The sequence below is a fragment of the Acipenser ruthenus genome, chromosome 10 (genome assembly GCF_902713425.1).
Source record: "Acipenser ruthenus chromosome 10, fAciRut3.2 maternal haplotype, whole genome shotgun sequence".
In the NCBI taxonomy this organism is placed as follows: Eukaryota; Metazoa; Chordata; class Actinopteri; order Acipenseriformes; family Acipenseridae; genus Acipenser; species Acipenser ruthenus.
In genome coordinates, this window is record NC_081198.1 from 7,662,202 (window position 1) to 7,684,266 (window position 22,065).

Below are 22,065 nucleotides of genomic sequence, written 5' to 3' on the forward strand. Positions count from 1 at the left end.
AAAGAGCCTTTTCCTATTCCTCTCGCTTAGAAAACAAAGGAAAACTGGACCCGGGCCCTGCTGGCCGGGAGACAGGAGAGCCAAACCACTTAATGGTCTCAAATGGCCGTTTCTTGCAGGAATTCAGTTAACAAAATGTCAACCTGCGTTTTCTTTTCCTGCTTTACGACACCCGACTCCACCGTGGCTGAAAGAGGAAAAGAGACGGGGATCTGACAATATTGTATATCACTTTTTTTTTTCAATTTTTTGACCAGCAGCTGAACCGTATAACACAAGATAGGTCTGGTCAGTATTTGGATTGAAGAAACCCCTCACTCATTACTGTCTTATGAAGCCCCCATGATTGAGGTCAGGGCAAAGTAAACTCAGGAAACAGTGTTTGGAATTAAAATAATGTATTTCTTGTGGAGAAATGTTTTGGGAAATGATCCTATAAACTAGACAAACACTTGAAATGTGGAGCATCTTTTATACATTTCTTAACTTATGAATTTATTTATTCAAATATCAGTGAAAAAATGATTTATTCCACATGAGCTCCTAATCTTCCAGTTGAGGAAGGAGCCCAGGTAGCAGGGTTAAAGGAAAGCACTAATATTTCTGTTCTGTAAAAGCAGAGAAGCAGAGACGGCACCAGGCTGGAGATTGATGGCTTCACTGCCATTAAGAGGAGAATTAGCCAGTGGCGGCTATCCTTTTGGAGGGTGAAGAAGCCATGAATTATTTTCTTAAAGATCCGTCTCTCCAGATGATAATTTTACCTTGTAAAGGCCACTTTTTATGAGCTAAATGACTCAAAAGTCATCCTTTAATATTATGATTAGTATTTTTTGTTTAACTGCCAGTGGGCAGCACTTTAGATCTTTCCAGAGAAAATAATAACTTAGAAAATCACCAGAAAAAAAGCAAGCATAGAATGCAAGAAAGAAGCACTTTAGATCTTAACTCAACCGAATTCATTATGCAAACTTGAGACCAGTCAATATGATAAACAACAAAGCGCTGGAACAGCAGTGGTCTAACAGCAATCGTTCAGGGAATTAGCGGATTCTATAAGCGGCAGTTGAGACGCACAACAAAAGCGTGACTTGGCATCCTGAGCTGTGTGTTCAGCATGCCGGCGAAGCGTTCACAATTGAAGTGGCTGCATGCAATTTAAAAACTGGACAGTAATAATCTGAATCCGTGTGCGTATGTAAACGAAGTACCCGTGATTGACATTGGTGGGCTTAGTTGGGCCCTGTCTGTTTCCTGGGGTCGTCACCATGGTAATTCCAGGCCTGTTGCCGACCACAACCCTACTCCCACAAACACACACACACACACACAGCAGCCATTCCTTCATGCTTACCAGCAATAGAACCCCATCTTTTTTTGGCTGTATTACAATCAAACTAGTACCCCCCCCCCAAAAAAAATAAAAAAATAAATAAATACATTTTCCATAAAATAATTTGTCACCCTAAAAATAATAGATTTTGGTGCTCACTTCTGGAAAATAGGTCATTTTATACCGTATACAGAAAATATAGAGAGTACACACACAAGTATAGCCATAAACAAACACACACACATACAAATAAACGGGTCTTTGGCCTCGCCAGCAAAAAGGATAAATAGCAATACATAACCTTTAATTTACTGTCTCTGTGAGCGAGGCTGCCATTTTTCAGGTATTAATATTGGATTACAGTTGTTCACCACTACTGAGATGTTTTTGCTCCTTTTGATTAATTGAGTTAGATTGTAAATAAAAGTATTTTATAGCAAGCATATCAAAAGCTTGTGTTGACCGAGTCCCACTTTCATTTCAATGCTATTTCCCCTGTGTAGAATTTCTCCCTTTATTGGAGGGCCTGGCTCAATCAACTTTCAAACCGGGGAAGGTTTTATTTGAAAAACTACACATATATTAAAACTGAGCAAATGTGGAACATTATTATTATTTTTTAATTTTAGTTTATCATCACATCATGATTGCATGCATTTCTAATATTCTAAAACATTTCCTTGCAGCAAAAAAAGTTGAAGGGGGCCCTGCTGTAAGTCTATATTCTTGCCATTTGATTTTAAAGAAAAACACCAATAAAGACAGTGCTTCTTCCAGCCGCATGCTCAAAAGCCCATCCTATATAATTATCTTTAGAGAGATACAAACCAAAACACAATGTGGGGAAATGTTGCTTGCCAGGGAACCAAAACTGGCTGGTTGAAGCTAAGGTGGGTAACAGATGAGTGCTGAGCTCAGTCTGGCTGTTTTTATGTCTGAGATTCAACATCCATTGCAGATGTGCTGCCAACTGGTTCTTCCTAAGTATAACCCATTACAATGGGACACAAAGAAAGACAGAAATACCTTTAAAGTGCTAGTACCATGACCCAGGGCCCAGTTCCATTATTAAACAAAAACACAGGAAAAAAACACTTGCAATGTTTATTTTTAATGTACAGTTTGTTGTTTGGGCCAGTGTAGTCCAGAAATGGAAGTATAGAAAGAAAACATGAAATACAAATTGAAAGCAAAAACAGAAAATTCTAAAAATCTGAAACTGAGCGAAGAATCTGATATTCATTTCATTTTCATATTCATTTCTGAAAAGCAGATCAATTGAGAACAGTTTTTTGGCAATTTCCAGAAAACGCTGGCTCTACTTATAAAATTTTTTTTTAAAAGCTACGTTGTCCTGGAATGTGTGTTCTTTTTTTGGGCATTCCTAGATTCTATACATTACCAGATTCAGGTATCATAAAACATTTCGAAATCTGATTCTTTTTCTTCTATCTCCACAGTCTATTTTATTATCGGTGCACATCAAACGTGAAGGAGAATCACCCACCGCCTCCCCGCTGTCATCAGAAGACACTCACCACTCCGACAGATATCAGGTGTGACAGACAGGCAAGATAGAGGATAAAGATCAACTGAGCGCACTGAAGCATCACAAGGGTTAAAACACACAAACACACACACTCTGACACGTGATCATATTACAACTCCAACCCAAAAATGTCACCACACTATTGCTTGGTAATATCACACTCTACAGGGGTTTTTAATTGGGTAAATAGTTAAGAATTCAATTTTACTTGCATATTAAGAAAAAGAACATGAATTCCTATTGCATCCCAATGAAGTCAGAAATTCCACACCTATCAAATGAACAGCCTTATTCCAACCCTTACCCACATGAGCTACCAATTAGTGTACTGTAAAGAGTCATCAATATAATTTAAATTTCAAGTCAAAATGTTGTTAATTTATATAAAAAACAGTCTTTAAATAACCATCAAGCTTGAGAAATGTCCCTTAATTGCATTATGACAATAGAATTGCCTGATGCTTGTTGTATAAGTGTTATCAGCATCTGAAACACACACAAAGTACTGTACAGTTATCCCTCCTCACCCCATGATTGTTAAGCCAAAACTGCCCTACCAATTTTCAGCACTGCTCCATTACTTTGACTTGCCAAACAAGCCAAACGCTAATGGGTAAGCTAAGGGAGCATCTCCAGCCACTTAGAGAGTAGTAAAATCCCATCAATATTCCTGGATCGTTACTAATGATATACTTTTAATTAAGCTTTGTTACACAGACAATTATTCAAGCTTCATTTTCTAAATGTATAGTTTCTAGAAATCACTTAGATAACAGGTAGTAATTCGTAACATTCCAAATTATTATTACTCAATTCATTTTGTAAAATAGTAATGTGTCTGAAATGACAACACAAAGTTTTGAGCTGGTGCCACAAGACTGCATCTGTTAGCAAGCGTCCATCCCTTATGCATGCTTAGCTTAAGTCAGCACTTGCAAACTTGCAACAACCAGGAAAGTGCTGATTATATTATTCCTCGAACAGCAAACCTTAATTCATCCCTGAAGAATCGTGCTGAAACAAACTCCGACACTACGCTTCAGGCAACAGAACAGTTAAAAAATGCCAGTTGGTAATTTTATGTTATGTTTTTTTTTATTCATGTATTTTATGTTATTTAAAGGGAAACCTTTGTTTTTTTCCCCCTAATATTTCATTTCTTACCTGTGCGTTCAGTACGATTCTGTATCGATGTTTCTGCTTAGATCATTACATACTGGCTTATGTCTTCTGCTTGGGCTGTATGGGAGGGCAGTTAATGAAAACAATAAGCCTACCTTGCATTAGCAGAACTGCCCTAGAGTTATATAATGTATAGATTAAATATTAAAGTTGTTTTAAGTTTATATATTAAATAAATAAACAAACAAACAGATAAATAATAAACACTTGCTGCTAAATAACATACAAAGGTAAGGGTAATATCTAAGGTAATAGCTAAGTGTTTTTCTTAGGCTAATTGAGTTTACTACAGTATTTTTCATATAGGACCTAAATATTAGATTGTAATTTAAAAAATTCAAAATACTTGCTTTTTTATCACGATCTGAACTTCTCATTCACTTGCTGTTGAACTCACTACTACCAGCTTGTTGCTGCCACCTGCTGTTTAGACGCAGAACCTCACCGTTTTATTCTGTTTCCTCTGCTCGAAATGAACTTTCACTTTGTTATACCGGTCACATGACCGAGGCCAACATGGCTCCTGTAGCAGGTTGAACAGAGAGCTATGTGAACTGGTTCTTTCAATCGCTTTGCATCCTTCCTATGGCTTTAAGACTGCCTCCTGTTTACATGCGCGGCGGGCACAGTGTCGCTTCTTTGATTAAGCTATGCTAGTGACTGTGGCCCATTTGGTCACTTTTGGAGCCTAATTACAAAGTGGGGGAGCCTGTAGTTATGGAAAAGAAGAGACAGCCCAATGGGAGACAAGTAGGTTTTGTGTTTACAATCTGAATTGTTGCTGGAGGATGCAAAGAGGTGGGGACAATCCGGCGCAATCCGTGCTTTAAATGTATTGACTGAAATGATAAATGGTTTGATTTTTTTCTGATTTCTCTTGTGTTGTTTTTTTCCCCCTCACCAGACGTTTTTACGAGTCAGAGCAAACAGACAAACACGATTGAATGGTACGTACATATTTTTAAGTTTTCCACAACTTTTTTCATCCCTGAAACTTGACACTGCTGTAGTATTTGGTATTTTCCTAATTGCTTTTATCGTAATTTCAGTGGGGAACTTGTTAAAACTATCTGTGGTGTATTTGTGTATAGCACTACGCGTTTTTTGCTATTCATTAACGTTCACAGTTGTACCACATTATTATTATTTTTCTTAATACAACTGCTCTGGCACGTTTAACAAACAGTATAACCTTCTTTTTTTATTTTTTTTATTTTTTTATTGCAACGCATTAATATGGCCTAATACTACCACGATTACTATCACCGAATCTATTACTGATATTATACAATACCATTTTCGCTTAAATTGTATTGTATATTGGCAATGGTTTTGCTCATGGTATATTTAAGCAGTAGCATTTAAAAATATATTAAAATGCAAATTTGATGACTGCTGGTTTTGTTAATTTTTATTACTGTTAGCTAATTATTTTCTCCCTTGTTAAACCTGAATAAATACATATTTGGTAACAGATGAGTCAGTTTTTTTGACCAGGTACAAAGTAACTAGTTATGCATCTTGGCCTTTAGGGCAACAAGTGGTCTGCCTTGGTCAAATACACTAAAGGGCACAATTAGTGTAAATATGATCTATATCTTTATAATGTGCCAACATTGTTTCCAGTAATTAAAGTGACAGAGCTGGTTTGATCCTAACAGAGGCAACATATGTAAATAAATGAATTGTACATAGGTTTGCCCCAAAACTTGTCTGTAGCTAAAAATGAATATTGTAGCAATAATTGGGTTTGTTCAATTTGTTCCTGGTTGAGGCTAGCAAATGCAATGCTTACTTCACATGGGGAGCATTGGGCAGAGGGAGGGCAGCACAAGTTCATTAAGAACAGGGAGCCCTGGTCTTAATGCCAGGTGTCAGTTTTCCAGCAGCCAGTGCTGGTTGAGGTTGGCATGCAAGGGGAGTTTTCAAGCCCTGCTGGCGGAGTTTGCAGCACGGCTCCCCGGACGGGCGGCTGAGTTAATTAGACGTGATCACACCTTTCAGCATTAATTATCCACGTGGCAATCCTTCTCCCCTGCCCTTTAAAAAAAAAAAAAAAACATCCCTTCTGTACGCTTACGGGTCACAAAATCTCATTAATTTTTACAGATTAGATGTGAAGGAGCAGTGCTGGTAAGGGTATAGAAAACATGGCTTAATTTGAAAATACACAGACACACACACATATTGAAAAGAGGAAAATATGCATGGTCGTCTGCATTCCACACCAGTGTGGTTTCTGCCAGGTAGCAGAAGCTAAGCGGAGAATGACCTGGTCAATAATTGAATGGGAAACATCCAAGGAGCACTAGGTACTGTAGGTCAGAAACTTGTCTTGGTTGCCCAGTAGAGGGATTTTTCATTTTCACTACATCTCAATCAACAGTGTTAGAACTGTGCTGGTGGAGGTGCTGTCCTTGGGATGATGACTCTTGGATGTTTAATCATGCTGATATGGCAGCCAACAGGAAAACATCTCTTGACGTGCTTTGCCATTTTCTCCACAATGCAATGGATGTCTCCCTGTCACTCAATTATAAACCATTTTTTTTAGCTTGGGCTTCTAATTGACATGCATTGCTCAGACTCCAAACATGTATTTTGCTCCTTCGGGATATATAATGGGAGTGGCTCCAAAAATGCTTGAACTTTTACAGACCTCAAAATTAAACTCAGTGTTTGCGCATGGCTTCCATGATCGGAGAGCCAAACGTTTCGGAGTGATTCATATTTCCTGTCTCTGTATGAAGGCAAAATGTTTGCTTGACCAGGTGCAGGAAGCTGCTTCCCCCGTCAATCAAAAAGGACAGCAATCGAGATCAAGAGTGCACGTTTGATCGCAGCTGCCCCCCTGCTTTCCCTGACAGATATAAAAATAAAATACATAAATAAAACTGAATTTAGGTGCCCCGTCCTTGGTCGCAGTGCAGTGGAGGAGGTAGCAGGGAGTGTTCACCAGGAGGAGTAGAAGTTAACTCTCTGCCCAAAAGGCCATGTAGTTGTCGCCTATTTCCTTTGACGTAGCGCCTTCACAAGCAGAGGATCTATTAACCCTTGACTTCTTGATATGTTAACAGTCGACGACCTCTGCTGGTGCAGGCGCTACACCAAGGAAAGTGGCAAAACCGTGCCTTTACGACTACGCAACGGAGTCTCTGTCGCCCCCTGCTGCAGCCAACACGGTAAGACACCTTCAAATCAGCCTCCGCTTAGGTGCTGGGGCCAGTCAAAACATTTATGGTAACATGAAATTTAAAATTGAACGATTTTTTACTAGAAGAATGAATAAAAACTTATATTTAGGACACTGTCTATGACCAACCATTTCTTTTCAACTGAAAGCTAAAAACTGGATTCAACAAAATTTGCCACTGAAACTTGGTATCTTTTTCCTTCGTTTATTTAACTCACATTACTGCATTTCTATTTGTGTCTTTAATAATGTCTCTCAGTAATGGGAATAAAATTAATTAATCTCAGAAACGTTGACCACGTGCTGCTGTTTGGGATCTCTTGTAAAATTTCACAACGTGAGCGGTGTTCTTGCTTTGACAACTACAGCATGAGCACCATGTTGCATATATTGCAATAAAACTTTACTTAGCTGTGTTAAACGCAAGAGATTGTGAATCTGTCATTATAAAATAAAAATAAAAGCTCCTTATCCATGTCTTGCCTAATTGATCAGTCTTTTCTTTTTCTATTTAATGGAGCCTCCCTCAATTACCATCTCTATCACCTGGAAGAGATTATCAGCGCAGCATTGCGACAGTCTTCTATCCACAGTTATGGGGCGTCTTCTCCCCCGTCTCGGTCCCCTTGGCCCGCTCAGAATCACAGCCAGCTAAAAATTTATGTCCCTGCACGCAATTTGCAGTTAAAAAAAAAAAAAAAAAAAAAAGGGGAAAAGACTTACGATGTAATAGGCATTATTCTGGTGTGTTAAATTTCTAATTATGTGCGTGGAGGGAGTTGTAAAGGTAATGAGAGATGTGTACAGTGTGACTGGCAGCCCATCCCAAACCATTTCAAGGAGGAAAAAAAGTTGAGGGATACAGTACAGTATTAATGCACAGGAAAGCACGACCTATCGGAGTCGCTGCAGCATTGACAGGAACTAGACTTGAAGCCTTGGAATAAGTAGAGGGGTGTTTTTAAAATTACATACTTGAATAATTTAGTAATTGACAAGTCCTTTTATTATTTATAATGAACACTCATACCTTAAAAGATTGAAGTAATTGCCAGTAGTTAAAATAGTCATTGTTCTCTCAAAACTAGCTGTGATAGGCTATTTCAGGTGGTTTGTATGGTTCATAATAATAATAATACTATTTCTTGGATATATGTACTGCGGTATGTATTTCTATTTCTATTGTATTTCTTGCTCTTATTGTATTACTTGTATTGTAACACTTGAAATGTATTTGCTTACGATTGTAAGTCTCCCTGGATAAGGGCGTCTGCTAAGAAATACATAAATAAAAAAATGTGTGGGGGTGCTGTCAGGGGCTCTTCTCGGCGCCACCTGCTTTCAGATGTATTTAAGATGTAGTCGTAGTATTAGTCTTACTTATTTTCAGTCTTAATTGATTTTGTGTCAGAAGAAAAAAATACTTTGACAGATGTTGTGTTTTTTTTTTTTTTTTTTTTCTTAAAGTGCCAGTTCTATGAGCGGAGCAGCGTAATTGTAATTCAGTTGGAGTACAATAGTAACATAATACAATCCTTTAGGTCACTTATTTTCTTTTAAGTTTGTAAAAAGCTTTACTGGAAAAAACCTTCAGAGCCAAGGGTCTGGTTTCTACAGCTGTGACAGTGCAGTCACCACTGGATCATTGCGAACCTTTTTAAAAGTACAAATTCAAGCTATGCCACTATGAGCAAAATCAGTGCTTGTCAGTGTATCTAATATGTTGCAAATCAAAACTGATCATTTTTAAGTAGCCTAGATTTTATTCAAGTGCGTTTTTAATAGTCAGGATCTCCACTCTTCTGTGACAAGGTTGTTGGGTGCTTTGCCGAGTGATCATTCCAGGCAGTCATGTCTGCAGTGGTTGGAGGTTAAGGGGTTAATATGTGTGCACAAGTTGGGCTTTTCATTACTGTGCGAGTGGCTGCTGTCTGTTGGTGCAAAGCCTGGCCATACAGTGCAGGTCAAAAAAGACATATTGCAAATGCAGAGGGATTCTTTACTATGCGTATCCAGACAATAGGCTTCTCTTTCACACAGCCGTTACTGATCCTTCTGTGAAGCCTCAGCACTCTAAATTGTCGGTTTTCAGACCACTTCATTGACCCACATTAACTCAAGTGCAGTTAGAAACTAATTTGACACATTGTAAATGCCAATACCATTTTACATCAGAGTGCTGGCGTACGAGGGAAACCTCTAAGAAAAACTCTGGGCAACCAATTACTGTACAGTAGCTCATCATAACAGGGGTTCCTGTTATTGAGGTTCACTCGCATCTAATAACAGGGTTCCTTTTTAGATTTGGAGTCATGTTGCTTATCAAGAGACAGCAGCCTAATACACTCAATGGCTTGTTTGCATCTGGCTATTGTTATTGTTTAAAGGCAATTCTCTCAAACGCAGATTTGTTACTAGCTAATCGAACAGTATTGAGCCGGGAACTCTTCAATGATGTTTCTCTGGGATGTACTGGTGTGTAGTAGGAAGAATAATCAGTGTAACAATTCTGCTAATGGTTTCCTGGGATATAAATGTACCTGTGGTGAATGGCGTGTGCAGTCACTGACAGTTTGTTCCCTTCTGTGTTTTGCAGCTCGGATTGGGAAGATGAAGCGCAGGAAGCCAGAGGATGGGCAGGTATGTCCGCTGTGCAGCGCACCGCTGGCAGGGACAGAGGAGGAGATGAGTAGGCATGTGGAACAATGTCTGTTCAAGGTAGCATCGGGGACACCTTCCCCTTTCACAATCTGCTCTCCTTCTTCCACTCACCTCACACCTCTTTGAGCTGGTCCCCAACTCCTCCTGCAGCTTCTCTCCTCTGCCCACAGCAGAAAGTTGAACTGGCCATTGTTTTACCAGATACTATCCTATTCTGCAGTGGTTTACCCAGGTGTTGTAAATACAAAGAATTAAGGTGGTGGCTTCCTTTCCTACCCCTGGATATTCCACTGCGTTTGCACAACACAGTCACATTGCATCATTTGATGTTGCCAGATCAACTGATTTATCACTGTTAACTACCCAAACACCTCATGTGTGCAAAGAACAAAAGCTGAGGCGAGTTGGGAACCATCAGCCCTCTCCTGCCAGGTCCTTTTAGTCAGATATTTCTAAGACGCTTGCTATTAACTGTCCTTTAACAACTATCAACCCACAGTGCTTTTTACTTACTGTAGTAACCTACTGAGAATGAAGAAATGATCACAGGATGAAAATCCAGTCGGGGCAGTCTAACTGAAAATCAAGATTTGTTTTGTTAACAATTTATTTGAATGGCCAATTTGGTTTTATTTACTAGCTTACTAGCATATTACCATATGTGTTTTCTTTTGACTTTCATTTTAAGGCTTTGCCATTATCCCTAATTTTCAGTTTCACTAAGGTTGCCTGAGTTTTGAAGCTCTACCTTGAACAAAAAGTTTCTATTTGCTTGCTTATTTACTAGTTAATGGCACCCTCGGTACAGCTGGAGATGAGGCAGTAAGACATTTTGACAAAAATCTGGTTTATAAACATTTTTTTTTTGAATGGTTGACTGCAAACTAGATCTCCATTCACCGTCCCTGTGTAAAAATAACGGAAGGAGATCCTCTACCATGGCCAGATATTATCCACAAAGTATCATAAATAAAGAATTGTGGATGTTATTGACATTTGAAATTGACTAAATTTTGATAAAGCACCTTTAACAAAATCAATATATACATCAGTCTACAATGCTGTTGGAGCCAGCTGTATATTGTTGGATTCATAAATGAATAACTGGAGTTTGCCTCCTACAGAGAGAAGGCGCGTGCGGGATGGAGGATGACTCCGTGGATATCGATGGGGAGAACGGCAATCGCTTTGAGGAGTACGAGTGGTGCGGGCAGAAGCGGGTGCGAGCCACCTCACTGCTGGAGGGAGGTTTCAGAGGTATGGTAGCGTTGCTAAGGAACAGCTGCTGTAATATGGTGGTCAGTCTACATAATATGTAAACTATAATATATAGTCCCAGAGTTTCCACCAAATAAAAGCACAATAATAAAGTGTTTTTTTAAGTTTTCACCAACAACTTTAATATTGTTTTGTTATACGCATGTAAATTAGGTTTGTGTCATGTGGCCAGTAAAGTGGGAAGCTTGGCTATCCTGGCCAGATCATTTATTCAGCATAAAGAAAGAGAGAAAAAATGCCATTTTGCCATGGAGATCTTCAGGCGAGCTTTGTTGAAAAACATCTTCCGGTGAAAGAAGGACGACAATGTTTGACCTCTGGGTTGCATTTTGCTGGGAATGTAATTTTAGCTGAGACCTGGCTGTGCTCGCTGTGGGCCGAGGAGGCTTGGATGTGAGTGCTTGTCAAACAAAATCCACCCTTATCTGCCGAGTTACTTTAAGCATGACAGTGCAGGGAGGTGAGCCTCTTCTTTCAGGACCTATTAAATATTAAAGTGCTTCGGCTATCCTTCTGTCAGTCTGTCTTTATATGCCTGTGGTGATCTGTGTTCGACAGGCCTGTAGCACCAGCGAGGGCACATATCTACTCTCCTGTGCACTGTGGTAGCGTTAAGCTTGTGGTGAAAATAACTCTTTTGATCTTCCATCTCAACTTACTATATTTTAGCAGAGGTTTCTCCAGGTCAGGAATTTCTCTGTCGTAGCCAAGGTGTTGGTAAACAAACACATTTTTTGTTTTTTAAATGAGCAGATTTGACTTGAGGCTTACAAAAGGCTTCAGATGCTGTGTGAATATTCTGTTGTGGCTCTGTGTTGTTCTCTTGGCCTGAGTGCAACGACTACCTTTTCACAGATAAGTCTTTACCTTTTGCATGGCTCATCTGCCCTTTCTTTCAAAATGAAACTTTTAACCCCCCCCCCCCTCGCCCCAAAAAAATGAAATCGGATCAGTTTCATCCTCACAAGTGGAGTCCTGTTCTGTTTAAATGGCTTATCTCGATCACAAAAGGAGGATTGCTCTTTAAACTGGAGCGTCTTGGCACAGTATCGATAGCAGGAGCTGGAGATCTGGACGTTAAAGCATTGAAGGGGGAAAGGGGAAAGGGAAGGGGGGGCTATAATGATGGCATCTGGGACTGTTTCGCCTTTGTAAAGTGACATCAAAGTTTCCTTTTCCTCAGAACGAATGTCCAAATACCATCTGAAGCATCCCCGTAGTCGTTTCGACCTGTGCAGATGGGGATAAGCAGATTAAGTCTAGTAGCAGTAGGGCATCGCTTTCCTTGATTGTATTTTATGTTATTCTATTCTATTCTATTCTATTCGTATGGACGACCCCCTCTCCACACGCTTTCCTCTCTGTTGTTGTGTTTCATCTACCAGATCGATCTGTATCTTGTATCATTCCTGGGCTGGTGATACTGGTTGGTTTCTTGTTGGAATAGCAGAGGTTTGTGTCAGGGGTGGGTGGGTGGGGGGGGGTGGTTGTTGCGAGGGTATTGATCCAGTCTCGGCTGACAGAAAGGAGAGCAGGGGTAGCGCTGCAGGGCCCGGCAGACTCTGAGCGCGTGCAGCAGCGTGCATAATTTGATTGAAAGGCAGTTAAAGTGGCGGTGACCTTTTCAGGGGAGATTAGATTGCCTGCCAAGACTGGTTAAAAGGAGTGATAACGGCTGATCAGGAAAGCTAGCCAGACAACTTCAGAGGGTAAGGGGAGGGGTTAGGGTTTGCAAACACAATTCCAAAAGCTGATGGCAAAGAGAATGGAAAGATCTTAGTCCAGGTAGTATTTTTTTTGGGTGGGGTGGCTTACCAAAATCAAAGTCGTTTTTGTTTTATTTGCCTGCTTTAAGGAGATTAATCCTTCTTGGGTTTCCAGGCCCTGCCTGCCTATTGTGTATTCCTTGTGCTCCTGTATTCTCCATTCAGGGAGCTATTTTCGTTTTGGTCTGTTTGTATGCTGTACATTGAGGTCTAGCCCTGGGCAGACTGTACTGAATTCAACCCATGTAGCAGCCTTTTAGAATCGCCAGAGCAGCTGGATCTGAATTTAATAATCAAAGCAGGTTTGATACAACTACAGAACCCGAGACTAAGGCTATAATCAACACTGATGAGTTGCTTCAAACCCATTGCCGAGGTACCTGGTCTTTTAATTTTTGTTAAATGTTTAAACTTCCCTTGCTAATGAGATAGGTGAGCTGACACCTCGCGCCAAAGTATGTTGAACAAACCGTGCGCACCAGCTACAGATATCAGATAGATAAAGGCAAGTAATTTAGTGCAAGTCATCACACACAGGGTTAAAGTGGATTTGAGATCACTGTGTATCATGAATAGCATGAAATGCCTGTGAACTAATTTTAAAAGAGAGGTGTGTGGACATTCAGCAAACCTAGCAGAGGCTATTATTGCGTTGTGCTGCCAGTACAAGTACATCTGTCTCTTTTGTATCTACCTTGCTAGCCATACCTCGGCACACTTTATTGAGTAACCTCGGGCAAGTGCCTAACTGTGTTTGACACACGCCAACTCCCTGCCTCCACACCGGATAATTGCATTGTCAACTGTTCAGGAAAGTGGCAGGTGACATCGCAGTCCGATTGATTAGCTGATCATCAAGGTAGTGTCCCTGACAGCTGTCCAATCAATACAGTTTATACAAGACACTGTGATTGCATCTGTAACTAATTTAACTTTGAAACTCCCAGGATGACTTCCCTGTGATGCCCTCCATCCCCACAACTTCCCCACTTCCCTTCTCTCTCTTACTCCCGACCCCCAATTTTATTTTTATTCAGGAAGCGCAATTGAATGACTTGCAAAAATCAATGTCTCCTTTTGCTGCAGTCTCACATCTGTGAGCCCACCATGCATGGCTAACTATCAGTGCTGACTCCCAGATCAATATGCTGATCAGTTGATTAAATTAACAGTGATTTTCTTTCTGCTTACAGCCCACAAAAGCTTCTTGTGCCAGCCACCATTACTGGTCAAAGTATCTATTTATTTAGTTTTCTGGTTCGCGTTTGCACTTCTACACAAATTAATAAAATGTAAGCCTCATTAGCAGTTTATCGCTTGCCCCCCCCCCCCACCCTCCCCAGCCCCTCTGTCAGTGGTTTAACCTCAGATTGCTAGGTCATCTGGGAATACAGGCCCAAGTTATATCCTGGAGCTTGCCTGTTGTTCTTTTCAGGTAACAAGCTGTGTGTTGTGGGATATTTAGAAAGCCAACAGCCTCTTCTAGAGCCCTTCTCATCTTTTGATTTTATTTTCTTCAGCAGAGCACATTGCCATGTGGACTATTCGTTTGTCCACTGAGGGCTGAGGTTACAACCACTACACTCATTTCACCTGTTAAGCCTCCAGGGGTGACAAGCTTGGGCCTTTCCGAACTAAGCAATGTACTGTACTAACCCTTTAAAATGCTCAATCTGTTCTGTTCACGTTGCAAACATGTGTTTCTAACAGCCATGGGGACCAAATAAAACTTAAAAGTTTCCTTTTTATTTGATCACTAAAAACCATTGGTGCGTTTGTAAGAGATTTAGTATTTGTGGCCTGTATTATCCTCTTTTCCCAAAGTAGTACCCCATCGCATAGTGTTACGAAGAGAGGCAGTCACGCTTGTGATCCCAGCGCAAGTATTCAGAATGTTAAGTATTTGGAATACTGGAATAGTCCGAATGCTCTGCATACATGCAGGAGGAATTCTTATTCCTTTCATATTCTGCGTTTCCATGGTAAACGGAATATTTATTTTCTGCCATTAACGCATGCATACCTTGCTTCCCACTGCAAACCAAGAGTGCTGATTGTAGCAGAATATTTTATTTTAAAGCGCGGTGGTGGTGTGGATGTATATTTTTTATTTTTTATTTTTTTTCCACATATCGAATCTGATATTTTGAGATTGTGTAGATGCTTGTGGGTCTTAATTCAGTGCAGTGTGTTCACGCAGACATGCACGCTTATGTCTTTATTAATATACCAAGGAGACAGATTGAAGATGAGTTTCCCCTTTTCAGCCAAGCACGTCATCAACAGCCTACAGTAAACAAATGTACAGTAGAATAATAACTAGTAAATAAAGCAAATACTGTGTGTGTAATTATATATAAAATTGTCATCGCATGTATAGTTGCTTTTTCAAGAGCATTTGATTGAATTTCTGTTAGAGAGCGGTAATTGTATATAAATAAATAAATGTCTGCTGTTTTTAAATGTAGATGTATATTTGCAGATCTAGCATGCATTGATATTTGTTTTCTGTATATTCTTTTGCACTCAAATTGTAAGAGCATTTTATACTGCATCTATACAGTGACCCTACTGGTGAGTGGCACTTTATAAATAGATAATATGTATGTGATGGCTAATATATTATAAAGTGATGACATACTGACAGAATTGTTTTCCTTCAGTCTTGTCAGTCAGCAGGTCAGAGTAACTTACTTCTTCAAACCCGATGTCCACACCACGCCGGTGCGATAGTGCACCCCTTCTACACCTAATAAAACATTGAGTACAACATCTAGTTTTTTTTATACACTTATCGTCAATTTTGTAATGAGTAAAAAGTTGTGAGAATAAACACACCTACTGCAAAAGTACAGATGTGGGAAAAGCTTGCAGAGAGAAAAATGTACAATGTGTGCTTGTTTCTTCTAGTTTTAAAGTGTTAAACTCAAGATTTTTTCCATCATCTCCCCTTACATCGCATGACGTGCACATGTTAAAGGCACGCTGCTGCGCTGAAGGGGTGCACTATCGCATGCTACACCGGCTCAGTGAAGATAAAGGGTGATTACCGAGTATGTCATTCATAAGGTTGAAGTAAGGAAAAATTGACAGATTTGCCCCACTTCGAGTTTTTTTTGTGCTCTTTGCTTTATAGTACTGTTCTTTTAAAAATGTACATCCACAGTTCTCTCAAATCCCCCTTCATTATTTTTTCCTCCATCCTTTTAAACACTTCTGCACATCTGTTTCTTGCCATCAAGCTGTTTTATGACTTTAAAATCCTTAATAAAAGTGATTCTCATCAGACCAAAAGTAGCTGCGTTTACTGCTGTCAGTATTTGTTATTGCACTTGTCTGTTGTGGGTTACGCTTCATAGTCGGAATATGCTGTTGACATGGCTTTATGTTCCACTAGAATTCTGCATACTAGTGGAATATTACTGACCATGTAAACACACTTACTGTCAAAACCCAGGATCTCCCAGTGTTTAACCCTTAAGCTGTTTGGCCAGCTCGTATTCCAAGTGATCAGAAGTTAGTACCTGCTGTGCTATGTTTCCTTCAACAAACAATTGTTGCTAAAAAAATACAAAAACACAGTATAATGGCAGGACCATTTGAGTAGAACATGGACTTTATTATTTCTTTGAAATTCTTTCCCAGGGCATCTAAAAAAGTACTTCCAGCTGGCAAGGCTTGCTTGTTTTAAAATATGAATCATTTGTTTCGCACCAGGTTACAACTAAAAAACTGCCTTGATGTCTGAGAGACAGTTTGGGCTGATCTGGAACTGTCAAGCCTTGTAATCGGTTTACTGAAGTGATGTAGGCACAGCCTCTCCTCCACCTTTTAGTGCTGATTGTCAGAAGACCCAAAGGCTGGTGTATGCAGTGGTGTTAGAGAGAGAGTCCTTCAGTAAAGCTGAAAGGTGCACTCAGATTGAATAGGGAGTTTGTCTCCCTGCTCATCACCGAATTTTATAGAGGTGCCACTCAACGGCCAACCTGGAATTACTTGTCACAGTGTGTGACGGCTCGCTGACAGAACCGGGAACCGGCCTATTACTTTTGTTTTTTCTCAGCCAGATAGCTGTTGCATCTCGACTGACTGTTTAAGGGGGACATGGCCGAGGAGAGGAGATGAGGAAAGATCATGCAGAGGAGGAACATGCATATGGGGATGGGAGTCGTTACCCTTTCCTCTTAACATCATCATCGTTTACATGTCCAGAATCATTAATAATGAAATATAGGAATAAATAAATAACGACCTCAACAGCCACAGGGTGCTCTGGGTGAGAGGTTTATTTAGGCATAAGTGGAATGGTAAGGTTATTAGACTGCTTCTGGTGGCAGTGTGCAAGTTAGCAAGTTTACTTGATGGTGTAAGTGGACACAGGATGTCTAAAGGGTAGAGGAGGTACATCACCAGGTGGATTAACAGTCTCCTCTGTCTGCCCTGCAGGAACTGGCTTTGTGACATGCAGCACTAAAGAAAACCACGACAGTGATGCAGATCTGGATGTGGATGGGGATGACACGTTGGAGTACGGAAAAGCACAGTATCCTTTACCACCAGAGTATCATACACTAGTGACATGGCTCTCCGCACGTGCTGAAAATCCTTGTCATTAAAGAACATAAAGCTACAAATGCAATTTTTAATATTATAATGGAGAAGCTGGTGGAGTCGAAATGTCACTGTAGGAACAGCCAATTAGAGAATTGGAGATTGAGATCTCTCCCTCTTATCTAGGCTCCCCTGTCTAGGGATATTTCTCAACCTGTTGAATTGCACTTGGCTTCTTGTTTCCTTAACCATTTGCGTTCAGGTACACAGAAGCAGACGTTATACCGTGTTCAGGAGAGGAACCAGGAGAAGCCAAAGAAAGAGAAGCATTGCGAGGAGCTGTTTTAAAGTATGTTTTACCGTTTTTTTTTATAATGCAGCTTATGATTGTGTAAGACTGCAAGGTGTCCAGGTGACTATTTGTATTCATCATAAACCAATTTTTTTTTTTTTTTGGCTTTCTAGTGGCGGCACACCCTCCACCAGAATAACGCCAGAGTTTTCTAAATGGGCCAGTGATGGTGAGTAGAGCAGTGTGTCCTTAGGTCTGTTTGTATATGCATTGGTCTGGCTGTATCTGCCATGTTTGACTGTAACCTAAGGTTGTATCTATGTTTAATAGATGAAATGTTTAAACCTTTCGTGTTAATAGTTTTTTACCGGTTAAATTGTTTATTAAGCCATTCCTGCCTTTCATAAGCACAGTGAAAAGGGAGACTTTTTTTTTTATACTCCCCTGTTTTGCAGTGCTTAGCAGTGTGATGAACCACATCAGACAGCAGGCATTGGGGTTTCTTGGTGTCTTGGCAGGGGTTCAAAGCTGATGTCCTGTTTTCTTTCTACCTATAGAAATGCCCTCAACGAGTAATGGGGAGAGCAGCAAGCAGGAGGCTGCCTCGACAGCACAGAAGACGTGTAAAAACAGTGATATTGACAAGTAAGTGGCAGCAGGGCAAGGTGGGGAAGTACACCGGCCGAACTTGGGGTGGGGTCCTTGTGATTCCAAATCTGTTCCCTTGATCTGCTTACAGACATTTCAGACAAACGTTTATGTCCCCATTCCATTGTCAATTTAGCATGGCAGACTTTGCAGATCGAAATATTTTTTGTGTTCATTATTCTGGACAGAGCCATGTTGAAAGTTGGCTGGGAGTTAATACACTGAACTGGATTAAAAGCAGTTGTCAAAAAACGTATTTGCTGGTGGATGTAGAACCAAACATGATTCGGCTTTGTTTTACATGTCAGAGTAAAACTTCTCGGTTCTGCTCTGAAATTACATTAGATCTACTTTTAGAAGGTCATTTTATTTCTGTGTTTTATCATTTAACTGGTCCCCGTTTTTGTATTGATTTTTAGCAGGCAGTCGGTTGCTTGGTGGAGAATGTGAGCAAGATTTCGAGCAGTACACTTTTTTACTTTCATCATCTTGTATTATTGTTCAGCCACAGCACCACTTGCCTGCTGACCTCAAGTGGATTTGGCACTAAACTGAGGCGTAGTGGTGATTTGATTTTGTGTTGCGACTTAATTTCATAAAATGGTAATTAAAACAGCACATGCCTGTTTAGAAACCCAAAGGATCAGTGGCAGCTGGGCTTAGTGTATGTAGCAGTACATGTTAAACACATGTAGTGTTTTTGCGGAATCACACATAGATGTTTTAAAAATGTGTATCTTTACATGTAGTACTTTTTATATATGTTTGATATAAATATTACTACAAACCTTCACCTTGCAAGATATTTTAGTTAACCTATTCTGATCTTGCATTAAGGTACGCATTTCTATTGACAATTAAAAGATTAATTTACTGATTTCTTTTTAACCTGGGGCTTCTGCTGGCTCTTTATAATGTGTCCCGCAAATAAAATTTTGCTAACTTTTCTTATTTTTGCAGTGAGGTGCATGAAACAATTTAAAATTTACTGACAGGTTAGATCTGGTCATCCAAATTGTCAGTTTCCTCTTCGTGATACTTGAGTCACTCTCAAATGTATTTTAAGAAGAAACTGTTTGAACAACTGCTCAATTCCTTGTGTACCTTAAGGGGTTAAATTGTGGAGGGGGAGGGGGAGGGGGAGGGGGAGGGGGAGGGGGAGGGGGAGGGGGGTGTAACCCTAGTATTTGAAATTTCATAAATCCAGCTGTTCTCTTGATCTCGCAGCAGCCTGGCTGATGTATCCATTTTCTTTCAAGCAGGACCTGTGTTTCAATCTAACCTCACCAGAGAGAGGGGAAGCTAGCTGAGCTGGCGCTATCAGCAAATACGTTTAAATAACCTGTAAATGTAAAAGGGCAGCCTCCTCATTCCCCTGTCTCCCTCTCCTCATCCATATCCCCAGACATCTGCTTGTATTAAACAATTCCCATCCCTGTGTTCAAGCAGCCCACTTGCCTGGCCTGCCCCTGTGTGCTTGTGTGTGCACGAAGCCGCTAACTGAATTGGTAATTGGGGTCAGAGCTCTGTTGCTGGTAGAAAGAGGGATGGAAGGAGAGGAGGAGGGGGGGGGGGGGTTGGGATGCTGTTTAGAGCTCATTGGCAACTAAAGCATGTCTTGAATAACATAGACCTACATTGATTCATACATACTATCTATTTCTTTGTCACATCTGCCTAAACTAGATACCTACCTCCTATATATAGAGGCTAACCCTAAAGGAGTCTCTTCTCCGCTGTGTATATGTGCCTGTATGTCCTGAGGCACAAGTTAACCTACCTGATCTTAATGCATTTAAAAAAAAAAAAAGATAGCAAATTATGCCAATTGCACTTTGGTGTGAAGACTCGGGTAGCTGTGTTAATAGGAAATGGTTGTTTACTACCAAACACAGCATATATGCTACATGATTTTGTAACCTTACCAATTCAAATTGTTTAATCTATAGAAGCAACCTACCTGATCTTAATGCATTTTTGAAAATTTAGCATATAAATAAAAAAAATGGAAATAAAGAATTACTGAAAGATTTGTATATTTTTTTTTTTTTTTATTTAACAATTTATTTTTATTAATTTTCTTCCAATTTTGTAATGTCCAATTATTATTCAACTTGGCTTACCACTGCAACCCCTGAACTAACTCGGGAGAGACGAAGATGAGCACTCGCGTCCTCCGAAACGAGTGCCGTCAGCCGTCTGCTTTTTTTTCGCTCTGTGAGCCATATTCAGCGTCGGAGGACAACGCGGTTTTGAATTGCATACAGGCCGGTGAAATAAGATTTACATGGGGTATTATCAAGTTAAAACCCAAGCTGTTTGTACATCGTGCCAGTGATCTACCAGGTCAACTCATGTGTGTTGAAGCTGAATCGACCAGGGTTTAGAAGATGGTGGCACTCCAGCCTAAATTTGTGTCGTTTTGATTAACTAATCAATTAATTGACTTGCTAATATAGTCATTACTCTCTGTTAAATAAAATCCATACCTGATGAAAAGCAAATATTTACAAGATAAACAGCTGTCAGATCTTTCATATAATAAATGCGAAGTAGAGCACAGGCAGGATAGCTTCAGAATTGATTTGCTACTAAGGAATCATTATCAAACAAGAGATGACATATTTATCAGAGCATTTTATGGTACCTTCTATTTTTCAAATAGTAAAGGTGGGGGGAAAAACAAATTCATAATAAAGGCCTGAGTTTCTTAAGAAAAAAAAATAAAATAATTGCTTTTCTGTTCTAGCATGGACCTGTGTCTAGATGAGATGTACACCTGCACACCTTTTGCATTCAGTTGTGTGAATCTGAATTGTCCTGTTTTCTATACAGTTTTTGATGCTCAGTCTGTAACGCAGCGGGGAGACTCGGTGAACAGCCATGTGGTTCTAAATGTAGCAGCTGAAGCCTGATAGCTCAGATTGATTCATCGCAGCCTGTCGAGGTCGGTCTCCCGCCAGCCGCAGAGAATGCCTCTGGCATGATGTACAGGCATTAAATGTTTTAGCCAGCCAAGACATGAATCATTCCAGCTGTTTGGTGTCAGTGTTAAAGTAAACAAGGAGAAGGGCCTCTGATTCCGATCGGAGTCGCTGGCTTTATTAGCTTAGTGCTGCTTGAGACATGATGCATTGATGTTTATTTCATATTTCGCTTAATATTTCCAGGGCTCGCTTTTTGCACTCCAGAAGAGTAAAACCAAACCATCTTGGTTTGGTTTTATTTTTAAGTGGTGGGGGGAGTAATAAATCTGGAAACAAGGTGTTTGGGAGGGGAGGGGGACGGGACCGGGGGCTGCAGCTGGTGTTGCTTTTGTATGGCGTAATTAACTCTTTGAGGATTACTGTACAGAGGATACTACAAAAAGGGGTGGGTTTATAACTGCTGAGAGTGATTTATGGGTGGTGGTTGTTGTTATTTTTATAATTCTCTTACCCTTCTCATCAGAAACCCCACGCAAGTGTTATGTATAACTTATATATAGGTAAAGTTTGGCAAGGGTAATACAATTAAGCTTTATCGGTATATGTTTAAATTTAATTTTTTTATTTTAAATGAGTTTAACAAAAAAAAAGATTTTAAAATTAGAAGAAAAAAACCACAGATCCA

General features: G+C 40.0%; 1 protein-coding gene across 8 annotated transcripts in view; it reads left to right on the forward strand.

Annotated features, from left to right (window-relative positions):
• rnf220a (ring finger protein 220a) overlaps positions 1–22,065 on the forward strand; it is a 129,773-nt gene that overhangs the window by 96,806 nt on the left and 10,902 nt on the right. For 2 of the 8 annotated variants that reach the window (XM_059031639.1, XM_059031642.1), the window contains exons 5-13: positions 2,794–2,889; positions 4,969–5,011; positions 7,142–7,246; positions 9,854–9,975; positions 11,043–11,175; positions 17,409–17,505; positions 17,776–17,862; positions 17,979–18,034; positions 18,363–18,450. In XM_059031639.1, the coding sequence (XP_058887622.1) occupies positions 2,794–2,889; positions 4,969–5,011; positions 7,142–7,246; positions 9,854–9,975; positions 11,043–11,175; positions 17,409–17,505; positions 17,776–17,862; positions 17,979–18,034; positions 18,363–18,450 (827 nt within the window). Of the gene's footprint in view, positions 1–2,793; positions 2,890–4,540; positions 4,815–4,968; positions 5,012–7,141; positions 7,247–9,853; positions 9,976–11,042; positions 11,176–17,408; positions 17,506–17,775; positions 17,863–17,978; positions 18,035–18,362; positions 18,451–22,065 lie in introns of those variants that run through there. The other 6 variants (XM_059031641.1, XM_059031645.1, XM_059031644.1 and 3 more) reach the window with 4 other exon arrangements.